The 13,582-nt window shown below is 30.6% G+C and overlaps 2 protein-coding genes across 2 annotated transcripts in view; both read right to left on the bottom strand.

Moving 5' to 3' along the window:
• Positions 1 to 6,199: 6,199 nt before the first annotated feature.
• The window catches only part of LOC139855078 (uncharacterized), a 123,318-nt gene continuing 115,935 nt past the window's right edge, over positions 6,200 to 13,582 (bottom strand). Inside the window, exons 4-7 of the mRNA XM_071844334.1 lie at positions 7,210 to 7,310; positions 6,715 to 6,943; positions 6,443 to 6,567; positions 6,200 to 6,286 (exon numbers count right to left, since the gene is read on the bottom strand). Of these exons, the coding sequence (XP_071700435.1) occupies positions 6,200 to 6,286; positions 6,443 to 6,567; positions 6,715 to 6,943; positions 7,210 to 7,310 (542 nt within the window). The remainder of the gene's footprint in view (positions 6,287 to 6,442; positions 6,568 to 6,714; positions 6,944 to 7,209; positions 7,311 to 13,582) is intronic.
• Positions 9,549 to 11,625, bottom strand: LOC139886351 (leucine-rich repeat protein 2-like). The gene is made up of 7 exons (XM_071870134.1): positions 11,450 to 11,625; positions 11,150 to 11,285; positions 10,930 to 11,001; positions 10,464 to 10,607; positions 10,311 to 10,382; positions 10,142 to 10,213; positions 9,549 to 9,773 (listed from the first exon to the last, which is right to left on the bottom strand). Exons 1-7 carry the CDS (start codon positions 11,526 to 11,528, stop codon positions 9,707 to 9,709), a joined length of 642 nt encoding a protein of 213 aa, XP_071726235.1. The 5' UTR covers positions 11,529 to 11,625; the 3' UTR covers positions 9,549 to 9,706.

The raw sequence follows: 13,582 nt of genomic DNA, 5'->3' as shown, positions 1-13,582 counted from the left end.
CTGAATTATATTTTCTGTAATCTAACTCTTATTAACTTCACTAACATTTATATTTATATTAATAAGACCTCATGATTGTACGCAACACGTCATTTGACAACACGGTACTTTATGTACGCAACACGTCATTTGACAACACGGTACCATGGGTCGAGATTAATTCCGATCAACACGAATACGATGGGGTCTTTATATGTTATCTAACATTTATGATTACTTATGCAATTAATCATTATTTATTTCATGCATACTAATGTTTATTCTTAAAAGTAAATCTTAAAAGTTAAAATAAGAAAAAATAGTTTGTATTTTTATTAAAAGTAAATCTTAAAAGTTAAAATAAGAAAAAGTAGTTTGTATTTTTATTAAAAGTAAATCTTAAAAGTTAAAATAAGAAAAAGTAGTTTGTATTTTTATTAAAAGTAAATCTTAAAAGTTAAAATAAGAAAAAGTAGTTTGTATTTTTATTAAAAGTAAATCTTAAAAGTTAAAATAAGAAAAGTAGTTTGTATTTTTATTAAAAGTAAATCTTAAAAGTTAAAATAAGAAAAGTAGTTTGTATTTTTATTAAAAGTAAATCTTAAAAGTTAAAATAAGAAAAAGTAGTTTGTATTTTTATTAAAAGTAAATCTTAAAAGTTAAAATAAGAAAAAAAAATCTTGTCCTTTATATTACTCATACGCGTTTTGATATAGTGACTTTATTCGTTAACGTCAACTAACGACGTTACAACGGTCATATATACATAACGGTTGTTAACGTCAACTGACGATGTTACAACAACTATATTTTTCAAATATAAAATAAACATCTCCGTTTTCACATTTTCACAAATCAATCTTCATTTTTCAGATTACTACTCTCAAAAAGTTTTTGTAAAAATGATTCACACAAGGACGATTTTTTCTATTGTATTGGTCATATTAACTATCATCATTGTTGCTAATATACCACCGGGTGAACCTATATTCTATCCTGCCCTTGTGGTTTTATTATTTGTAATCATACCATTATTCTGTTGTTTGCTACTTATGAATTTAAAATGATTCTAATTTCATTTTATTATTTGTCTATGAATAGAAGTTGATTATGATTATGATTTATGTTATTCATCTTTTTGATAATAGAAAATATCGAATTTGAAAAGGCTTAAATTTGCTCATTTAGAACAAGTGGGAACAACTACTTAACATGGGTTATGAATGTAGAAAAACATCTTGAATCAAACGGTATTTTAGAAACCCTGAATGAAAATAACAATTATTCCAAACAAGAGAAAGCAATAGTAAGTATTTTTCTTAGCAAACATATTGACGAGTCCTTAGAATCTACATATTATATGATCGAAAATCCAAGTGTATTATGGAAAATACTCAAAGATAGATACGATATTAATTATCAAAAAAAATAATAATAATAACGGTGATCCATGAAAGAATAAAATTAAAGATATTAGTAGACGCTCTTATAAGAATTCCGGAGATTCTTATTAATGATCTGGTAACGTGGATCATCAGTCTAGTATTTCTTGAATACATGAACATCTTGTTTAGCTCTACAAATAAGTCCCAAAAGAAAAGAAAACGAGAGTGAATCTGTTGACAAATCTTGATTAAATTAACCCTGAGCTACCTTTAGACTTGAATGGTTTGAATTTTCTAAGATGCCTAGTTTTTTTTTATGTATCACTCATAAATAAATGGTTTTAGACCATAACGCATATGTTTTATTAAGTGTTATCTTTTATGTACTTCAGATTATAACTTGTTTGCAGGTAATATAATTTGATTATCTTGCTGAAATATAACTCATTATTTGCTTATCTTATTTGAAGTTTTAGTATGAATCCTGCTGAAATACAACATCAATTAAATGGTAAAGACCTATGTATTGCAGATAGTAGTAACATACACACTATGATCAAATCTAAGAAATATTTCATTGATTTAAATCAAATGAAGGAATTTTAAATACTATATTAGCTCTTGCAAACTTGATATAAGGAACGAAAAAGGCAAAATTTCATATTACCAAATGGTACGAATTTTTTGGTAAACAATGTCTTGTTTTCTCCCAAATCAAAGAGAAATTTGTTAAGTTTCTCTGATATATATCATAATGGATATGATTATCAGTCAATGATAATCGAAAATGAGAAATATCTATGTAGCACAGAAAAGCGCATATGATAAAAAGCGCATATGATGAAAAGCGCAGCGCATAGGATTAAAAGCGCATATGATAAAAAGCGCATATGATGAAAAGCGTAGCGCATATGATTAAAAGCGCATATGATAAAAAACGTATATGATGAAAAGTGCGGCGCATATAATTAAAAGCGCATATAATGAAAAGTGCATATGACGAAAAGCGCAGCACATATGATTAAAAACGCATATGGTGAAAATGATATATGATGAAAAGCACATATGGTGATTAATGAAAATCACATATGGTGATTAATGAAAAGCACATATAGTGATTAATGAAAAGCATATATAGTGATTAACGAAAAACACATATGGTGATTAATGAAAAGCACATATGGCGATTAATGAAAAGCACATTGAGAAATAATCACCAATGTTTCTTGAAAGAATTCAAGGGTATATATATGGACCAATTCATCCATCATGTGGACCATTTTTCTAATAGACGCATCTAACGCATGGTCTCATGTTTGTGTGTTATCAAGCCGTAATATGGCATTTGCAAAGTTTCTTGCACAAATTATTAAATTAAGAACACATTATTCTGATTACACCATTAAAAGGATGAGACTTGATAATGCTGGTGAGTTAACATCTCAAGCTTTTAATGATTATTATATGTCTACAAGGATTGTTGTTGAAGATCCAGTTGCTCATGTGCATACACAAAATTAGTTTAGCTGAATCAATAGATAAATGCTTACAGCTAATAACTAGACAATTAGAAATGAGTACAAAACTCTCAATATTTATATGGGGACATGTAAATTTACATGATGTGACATTAATTCGCATTAAATCAAGTGCAAGTTATAAATATTCTCCATTACCAACTTAATTTTGGTGGAGACCGAATATTTTTCATCTTAGAACATTTGGTTGTGCAGTGTATTTTTAATTGAACAATCACAACAAATGGTTCCTCAAAGAAGGATTGAAATATATGTTAGATATGAAACATCTTCAATCATAAGATATATTGAACCCATGACGGGTGATGTTTTTACAGCAAGTTTTGTCGATTGTCACTTTAATGAAACATTGTTCCCTATATTAGGGGGAGAAATGAAATATAAATAAAATGATGTTTCATGGTGTGAACATCAATTAAGGAATATTGATCATCGCACAAAAGAATGCGAAAAGAAAGTTCAAATATAATGCATATGCAAGAACTTGCAAATTAATTACTTTATGCATTTAAAGATACAAAAAATAAGTGACTAAATCATATATACCAGCAGTAAATGCTTCAGCTAGAATTGAAATTACAAAAGCTGGCAATAATGTCACTTATGAGTCTTTGCTACGGCAGAAACGTGGGAGACCAATTGGTTCCAAAGATAAAAATGCTCGAAAAAGAAAATCAGCTGATAATGAGGTAAAAGAAAGTGTTCAAGAAGAACCACAAATCAATACTCCTTCTGCAGAGGATATTGATAAATGTAAATACATAAATTGCAATAAATTATGCAATATTATGAAACTGAAATGAAATGAAAAATCTTGATGAGATATTTTCATATAATGTTACAATGACATCATGAATAAAGATGATGATCTGGAACCAAAATCTGTCATTGAATATCAAAATAGACGTGATTGAACTCAACGGAAATGAGCAATACGAGCTGAATTAGAATCGCTCAATAAAAGAAAAGTTTTTGGATCAATCGTTATCACTTTTAAAGATGTGAAACAATGGGATACAAATGAATTTTTATCCGAAAAGAAATGTGCAAATGAAGTTACAAGGCAAAACTTGACTTGTAACTCAAGATTTCCCACAAAGACCAGAAATGAATTAGGAGAAAAACTTATCCTCCTATAATGAATACAATTACTTATTAGATACTTAATCAACCTGGTAGTTATTTAAATGCATCTCATGGATGTTGTTACTACTTATCTGTATGGATCACTTAATAATGATATATATATATATATATATATATATATATATATATATATATATATATATATATATATATATATATATATATATATATATATATGAATATACCTGAAGGGTTAAGGTATCATAAGCATCTAATGCAAAACCCAATGGAATATATTCCATTAAATCACAAAGATTTCTAAATGAGTTTATACAATCGGGACGTATGTGGTATAATCGATTAAATTACTACTTGATAAGAAAAGGGTATACATATAAACTTATTTGCACGTGTGTTTTATAAAAACAATGTTCGGATATGTGATCATAGCTGTTTATATCAATTATCTTAAATAAAGAAATCTATGAAGCCATTCAACTTCTAAAGAAAGATTTTAAAATAAAAAAAAATCAAGTATTACGTTGATTTACATATTGAGCATATAACTAATGACTTACTTATACATCAAACAACTTATACCGAAAAGATTTTAAAATATTTTAATATGGACAAGACAAAAACCATTAAGTACTCATATGGTTGTTAGATCTTAATATTGATACTAATCCATTTCATCCTCTAGAAGATCATGAAGATCTTCTTGGTTCAGAAGTTCCATATTTTAGTGCAATTGGGGCTCTTATGTATATTACAAATTATACAAGATCTGACATTTCTTTTGCAGTTAATTTGTTGATAAGGTTCAGCTCAGCCCCTACCAAAAGACATTGGAATGGGATCAAACAAATAGTTTGATACCTTCGGGGAACTACTGATTTATAATTATTTTATTCTAACAACTCGAAACAAGATTTGTTTGGTTATACAGATGCAGATTATTTATCTGATCTACATAAAGCTAAATCTCAAACTGGATATGTATTCCTAAATGGAGGCACCGTAATATCATGACGTTCTCAAAGCAAACACTTGTTGCAACATCATCAAATCATGCCGAAGTGATTGCGTTACATGAAGCTACTCGGGAATGATTTTAGTTAAGATCAATGATACAAATCATTATTGATTTTTGTGGACTAGAACGATATAAAAGCCCAACAACTATCTATGAAGATAATACAGCTTACATAGTACAAATGAAAGAAGAGTATCAAAAATGACAGAACAAAACATAAATGCTGACGAGGCGCTAAAGCTATAAACGGTCTTAACGGTCATAAGTTAGATGGAAAAGAATGGTATATTGGTAAGGCTCAGAAAAAGACTGAAAGGGAATAGGAATTGAAACAACAGTTTGAGCAAATCATGAAGGAGACTGTAGACAAATCACATGGGTCAAACTTGTACATAAAAGATTTAGATGATACAGTTTCAGATGAAAACCTCAGATTCTTCTCATATACTCAAGATCTCGTAAAAGACAACCAGATTAAAATGAGATACGTTCAATCAACAACTCTACTGATCTTTATACCAAAGCACTGTCAATCGCTGTTTTCAAAACATACGTTCACAATATTGGCATGAGGCAAGTTCAAAAGATGTGACGACTCAGCGTTGTCTACTTGAGGGGGAGTCAACTCTATGCTGCACTCTTTTTCCCTTAGCTAAAGTTTTATCCCACTGGATTTTCTTTAGCAAGGTTTTTAACGAGGCAGTATTAATTGCTCTTTAAAAAAATTACCATCCAAGAGGGAGTGTTGTAAATTTAGTAGTTAAATATGGATGGTAATTAGTCAAATATGGATAGTAAAATTTGTACTATATATATGTGCATAATGTAAGTTACAAAAACACACATATACATTAAATACATCACACCTCTTCAACCTCTTTCTCTCATATATCTTCTACAACACATCTCTCTTTTATTGGTTCTTTCAATTTGAATATATTGAACCAGGCCACTAAAGGTAGTTATAAGCCTACTGAAATATAACAGTATTGAGTTTTGTAAAATTGTGAGTTATAAACTAGAAAAGATGGGTTGACTAAAGTACCAGATATTTGTGTAATAGTTGTTCAACATCCAGACCACAAATGTAACTACAACCTATTTTTGAACAAATAAATAACAAGAAATTTGATGTCACAAATTAATTACTCATAGTGAGTAGGGAGTTGTTTGTATTACTTGGTGTCTGCAGCTTTCTCTAAGCTTGCCATGTATGTCATATAGATGGTCCATATATATGCAAATGAGTTGCTCACTAGCGGCTGCATTCAATTCTCACAAAACCAATATCAATCAATAGTCAATACTAATTAGTATATTGGTTGCACCACATCTTAATAATGTAATAATAATGTTTCCACCCATGAAATGAAATGAAGTATGCATAGATAAATTTGAATAATTTGATTTTAATTTACCTGCAAATGAAGAGGTGTGAATTTGAATACGAAAAAATCACATACAGCCCAGTACATAACACCATTTAACACACTAGGTATCAAGTCTCTCTTTAATCTAGCAACTATTTCTGAACCACTTTCACCTGATTCATACATACATACATACATAGATATATAGATCAGTGATATTCAACAAACAAACAAGCCACAATCACATTACTACTGAGTACTGACTGACTACATGACACATAATACATATACTAGTACAACACAATCACATTAATTATTACCTTGTACACCCGCATTCAAGGATAAAAAGACCAGAGTGACAGCAGGCCCAAATATTATTTTTCCCATCACCATCTTTTTTAATGTTGCAATAAGGTCTCGCTTTGGAATGATTGTAGACAATAAGTTGAACCAGTAATGCAAACATGGACCTAATACCATCATTCCAAATCCACCCATCCGACAAGTGCGAACAGCATCATAAGCCTCTGACGATGATCGTGTCATTGTCTGAATTATCCATCAGATTGCAAATAAATCTATATATAAAACACTCTTTTTGGCAAAACAAGGAAACCATTGTTATGGGTGGACCTAATATACTTAATTACTTATTAATTAAGGGGCAAGATACATGATATTTACATGAAGATTTCAAACTTCAAGTGCAATGCAAGATCAAATTCAGACTGTTGCTAAATTCACTTGGTATGGACATAAATTAATTTTTATAAAGAAATTTATTATAATCAAGTGATCGTTAAGTTATGGGGTACCTGAGAGGATAAATCAGCAGCAGTATAAACAAGGCCAGAGGTGATGCTTTTAGTAAGAATGGGTCGGGTGTTAATCATACCCAAATACCACCCTATAAATCCTGTCTTTGGAATCCAAGAAAAGCATGGTTTCGTCGTAGACATGGTACGAACAAATGAAACAGAAACCTCCTTAAGTTTTCTTTGAGGAAATTGGGAAAAATAAGTTCTTGGATGTTGGAAACATGGTGGTTTGATAAATGGAACCCTGATTGAGTTGGAAATCAAGCATCTCTTCCTTATTGTGTTCATGTAAATATTCGCGCAGTAACCATTTTTAAGGCACTTTGTCATATTTCTTCAGTTTGTTATGGTTCAATCGAAATAGAGAGAGAGAAACTAGATCGATGATAATAATTGTATATCAATATTGCAAGCAATGCACATTAACTAGTAATTATATTAGTCAACTATCAGCTATTTAACTAATAACGAGACATAATATATCAGATTAAATAAGATCATACCGTATATATTATTATATGTATCTTTTAATAAAAAGTAGTATTGCTATTAACTATCTATAGTTTCTATTAAAATCCTACAATGATGATATCATTATTATGCTAATTCTTTTGTTAAGAAAAAATTAAAAAGAAAAAGAAAAAAAATCTAAACCCCTAAAGTGATGTCATTAATCTAATTATTAATAACTAATTAAATTAAATCTACTTATTTATTTATTTTATGTTTTTCGGGAAAAAAATTCACTCTCATTAAGTTTTAATTATTATTATATTTTTTTTTTATTATTCAAATTTAAATATGAGTTCACTTTACGAGATTAATTACGTTATATATGTATACGAAATACACGTCTCAATAAAAGGTTCTAATGTAGGCTATTATGACAAGGAAAATAGTAATTGTAATGAAAATTGGAAGATGACGGTGAGAGAATAAATGTAGTTCATTTATTCAGACCAAGTTAGGTACATCAATGTGTTTGTAAAAACAACGAGAAGTTTCTTAGTCAGAATCCGTTGGGTCATTAAACTAAATGACTTTAGCGTTTAAATTCACTTAATACCTAAAATATACCATTAAACTGTTTCGTTTAGACAAACTCGTGGTTCCACAAGTCATTTCACTAGTATATATATAGTCCGAATAGATATTGTATTAATTCATTTTATATGTAATGCATTGGGAATCTGTACACTAAGTCTTTTGCTTTGTATACTATGAATGAAAGGTGCATACACTTTGGTTATTACTGAACTATCTTCTAATTAATTACCCCCTTTGTTTTTTTATTGTCGAAAAAACGGAGAACTTATATAATTAGAAAATAATTTCATTTGGAAATCCTTTTAAACATACAAACGCGAGAACTACCGAGCTAAACAAACAAAAACTAAAGCTCACCACTCTAAAAACTAAGCAATCTAGAACAACACGCGACAAATATTTAAAACCAACATTGAATGTAGCCCCCTTTGTTTTGGGTATTTTCACTTTCACATTGAATTATGCACGTACGTATGTTATTTATTGTGAAATGACTTCAAGTCGATATACAAAAATTCATCTAGTTGAATTGAATAATATAATATAACATGCAGCAACATATCGCATTAAAAATAAGATTGTTAAACTTGTCTAATCCAAAATCAGCAATGAGATAGATAACACCTTTTGAGAAACACGATTTAGAAGATTTAGGTGTATTGTCTACATATCTTATTATGTATTACTATAGACTATTTATTTTTCTGAAAACATAAAGATAAAATAATATCTTATTCTATCCACAAATTCGCAGACTTAAAAATGTGTTTCTTAGTGTTGCACCAATGATTAAGTTATATTGGAGACATAAAAACAAATAATCCGTAGTATTCATTATCCAACATACATATCTTTAGGCCACATCTACCGTATAGATTGTGTATAGATTGTTCTGCAGATCTTCAGAATAAACATATTAGAAAACAAATAGCAACCTTAGTAAAAAGGGGATGATACATTTTTGTTAACTGAAAGCACAATCATACATATTCACTCCCAACTCTGAGCCATTCGCGTGATGACATTCTATTTCACAATCATACAAGTTTGATCAAACGTGGACCATATATAGCTTTTCTAGCGTGGATTCTAACAACCTAACCTCAGCTCCTAGCAAGTGAAACTCAATAATACTTTTACAAATCAATTATACATCTAACGCCAATCAATTTCTGAAGCACATCAGAGACTTTGAAACTGATACCAGTAAGTATCAAGTATATACTACTTAAAGCATACCAGTATTATACTCATCAAGTAAAATTCAATTAATTTTCCACACAATAATAGATCCTTCAGCTGAAACTTATTGGGATAAAACGTTTCTATTGTTTTCATATACTTACTTGTAGATACAAATAAAAAGCTAAGGAATACAGGTTGACAATAAGATAAGATGCTAGTAATTCCTAGAAATTTGACAAAGCACTTGCCCTGTTTCAGTAATTTAGCACCCAAAATCGTAGGAGACAAGTCCTTGCAGCTCTGGTCCGTTCAGTACGTTGTTTTCAAAACTGAAACAGAAAAAAATAAACATACTAATAGATTTGTATCGATTGATCCCATTCTGACGATATAATCAATATGTATAGAAAGACGACAAACAACAAAACTCAATCCCTCATACGAATATGAGGTATGGGGGGACAATCATTCCTCTGCCATACCCTACCCTACCCTAGAATTAGAATAGAATAAAGGGAGTCGTTTCTCCACCCAAGGGCAGAAAGATCAGAAGGACCTTCGCTCAAATAGTATAAATGACACATTTTGGATTGTAGGTCATATTTTTGTTCAAATATACTCGCTCCATTAAGACCTATGAATCAAAACTTAGCAAAGGTGCAGCAGATTTTCATACACACTATAGTGCGAGAAATACCTTTCCATTGGAAAATTTGTGAAAGGGCCATCAATAGGTATTGTGCCACACAGATTGTTATTAGAAACATCACTGCAACATCATCACATGACAGATATTTGATTAATTAATAAGAAATCACAATCAACTCATGTTTATATTAATACTAATAATCCTTACAACAACTTACAAAACTTTCAGGTTAGAGAGACTTGTGAGCTCCCTTGGAATGGGTCCTGAAAGCTTGTTGTTGTTTAATCGCCTGCAATTGGAAAATACCATTTCAGTTTGTATGTATCCAAGAGTGAATGATTTATGTTATTAACCATTGATTTTTACTTACAGAAATCGTAAAGACTTCAACTTTGACAACGATTTAGGGATTTCCCCTTGGAATTTGTTGCCATATAGATCCATGCTCACAAGGTTTTTTAAGTTCCCTAATTCCTTTGGAATTTTGCCTTCAATGTTATTCAAGTATAGTTCTCTGTAAATTCAGGCATTAAGTCTTCACATTAACCATACAAGATAAACAAAAACAAACAAGTAGTATATAACAAATCCACAAAATCATCACTTATTATGTGAAGAAAAAAGACTAAAAGTTACCCTACACCAAGATGATTCGATTATTAAAGAAAGAAGCTAATATTTCCAGTAGAGACCTACAACTTATCCCTCATAATCACAATTTAGATGAATCTTTTGTAAACTCAGCAGTCTTAACTCAAATAACCTTTATAATTTAGCAAAAAATATACTACCTATAATAATAATAATAATCAGGTCAAAGAGTAATGAGAAATTACAAGTACTGAAGATGCTTGAGCTCACCAAGCTCAGAACCCAGAGACCCAGATATGTTTGAATTTCCCAAATCCCTGAAATTAAACAATACAAAAGTTACCATCTTCAAATTAAGAAACACACAAAATACTACTAGTACTACTTAAAACTGAAACAAACTGGGTATTAATAATTATTACTGTAAGAATCTTAAAATAATAAATAATACAGTAATGATCTTACAGACGAATAACATGATTGTTAGAGTCACATGTAACATGAAACCATGTACAAGGATTTACAAGTGTAGGATCCCAACTCTGCAACACGTTTTTGGGATCAGAAGAAAGCTTGCTTCTTAGAGCATGCAAAGCATTTCCTGTAACATATAAAAAAAAAAAAAAAAAATTATGAATTTAACAAGAATCGTGAGATGGATTTTCAAGATTTTGAATAAAGCTCAAAAGTCATGAAGAATTACCTAGAAAGCCATAATTAAATGAAAAAGTTTGAAACCCTAACGGAGGGAGCAACTAGGCTTACCTTCAGAATTGGTGCATAGTATGCGAGTTAGAGATAACAGTAGCGATAGAATAAAGACTGAGAAGGTAAATGAAGCCATATTTGTGAAGGGAACAAAAATAAGGAAGGAATTTGAAATTGGGTTTATTTATGAAGCAGATGAAGAAGAAAAAGAAGATTAGAGGAGAAATGGTCTTTTACTTAGACTTTTGGTCAATGGAAAATGCAGATGGAGCGTTTTTTATTGGAGGTGAATTCGAGATGGGAAAAGTCAAGTCATGTTCTAAATTACTTGTGAATCCAGTTCTTTTTTACTGTTCTCTCTCTCTCGCTCTTTTTTTAAACAAACATATCATATCATATCATATCATATCATATCATATCATATATCATATATCATATATCATCATATTATAAATTATAACAAGTACAGTTGGCTCATCAATTCTATATTTTTTTGGCATAGTAATTCATGGTTTTTAATTCCGGATTAATCGAATTGTTTAGCTTATATAGTTCTAAGAGTGCTCCCAACCATTACGGAATGTAAGACCCGAACAATTATTGTACTGAAATATAAATAGGGTAAATATGGTACATAGAGTGTGGGTAACGTTGTGCAGTTAACCAGGGGTCAGTGCCTGCCCAGGCCTTCGTGCGCGCCGCGCAGATATAGGGGTGCGCGACGCACACTTCTACTGTTGGCGAATCCCAGCTTTTGATTAAAAGCTAAATGAGGGGTATTGTCGTCTTTTCACATGAAAACGGGTTAGGGCATTAGATGGCCAGTTGGGTGGTGGGTGAAACACACTTAACTTCATCACCAACCTTATCTTCAACCCCAAATCAAATTCTAGAGAGAGAAGAGTGTTCTTGTGAGAGAAAGCTTGAATCAAGGAGGAAGGAGCTTGATCCGGGTTAAAGCTCAAGTATTAAACTTGTTCATCTAGCTTTTAGCTACGTTTTGATTGTGGTGGTATGCTCTAACCTTTATTTCCTTACTTAAATTTATATTATGGTTAGGGTTTGGGTAAATGGCGAACATAAAACTCATATTTGGCGATTTTGGGTGTTCTTGGGTAAGATTGAGTCATGAAGACTCAATAGTAACTAACCTAGGATTTTAAAGTATTAATTGGGGTGTATGAACATAAATTGGTTAGTTAATTACTAGCACACCTAGCTGTTTAGTAAATGGGTGTTATGTGGGTTTGTGGAAGACCCGAAATGGGTGTGTTGACATTAAGTGATTAAATGGGTAGGTGTTGACCTAGTTGGGCAAGATGAGTGTGAAATGTCCTAAGTTTGTGTAAATCGGTGTTGTTAGACCTTAATCACTAGCTTTTAGTGATTGATGATGAGTCTTGACCTTAAATGACGGTTTTGGTAAATGGAGCATTTAATGCAATTAAGTCATTGAATGCACATGTGTAAATTGTTGGCATTTAGTCCAACTAGTTTGTGTGTTAATGGAGTACTTATTCTATTAGGTACTTTGTTTTGAAGCTTGCGGAGTTATAAAATCGTCACCAAATTGTTAAGGTGAGTGGAGTAATTATACATGTATGTATATGGTGTATTTATTTGTATGCTATGGTATGACCCACGAAGCCGGGAGTGCCATAGTGTAGTGACCCGAACTTTTCCATGTTTATATATATTAATTGAGATTGATATTTACATGATTAAATGTTTCCAACATGTTAAGCAATCAAACTTGTTAAGACTTGATTAATTGAAATAGGTTTCATATAGACAATTGACCACCCAAGTTGACCGGTGATTCACGAACGTTAAAACTTGTAAAAACTATATGATGACATATATATGGTTATATATATAGTTAACATGATATTATGATATGTAAACATATCATTAAGTATATTAACAATGAACTACATATGTAAAAACAAGACTACTAACTTAATGATTTTGAAACAAGACATATATGTAACGATTATCGTTGTAACGACATTTAATGTATATATATCATATTAAGAGATATTCGTACATCATAATATCATGATAATATAATAATTTAAAATCTCTTTTGATATTATAAACATTGGGTTAACAACATTTAACAAGATCGTTAACCTAAAGGTTTCAAAACAACATTTACATGTAACGACTAACGATGACTTAACGACTCAG

This window comes from Rutidosis leptorrhynchoides, chromosome 1 (assembly GCF_046630445.1).
Source record: "Rutidosis leptorrhynchoides isolate AG116_Rl617_1_P2 chromosome 1, CSIRO_AGI_Rlap_v1, whole genome shotgun sequence".
Lineage (NCBI taxonomy): Eukaryota > Viridiplantae > Streptophyta > Magnoliopsida > Asterales > Asteraceae > Rutidosis > Rutidosis leptorrhynchoides.
The sequence above is the reverse complement of the archived record's forward strand: the minus strand, read 5'-3'. Positions and strand labels throughout refer to the sequence as shown.

Bases quoted from the DNA above. Each gene is read 5' to 3' on its own strand.
- LOC139886351 (XM_071870134.1), bottom strand. From the start codon at position 11,528: ATGGCTTCATTTACCTTCTCAGTCTTTATTCTATCGCTACTGTTATCT. The intron at 11,286-11,449 runs GTAAGCCTAGTT...TATATGTTACAG, and splicing joins ACTATGCACCAATTCTGAAG to GAAATGCTTTGCATGCTCTA. The intron at 10,383-10,463 runs GTAAGTAAAAAT...TTCCAATTGCAG, and splicing joins TTGAAGTCTTTACGATTTCT to GCGATTAAACAACAACAAGC.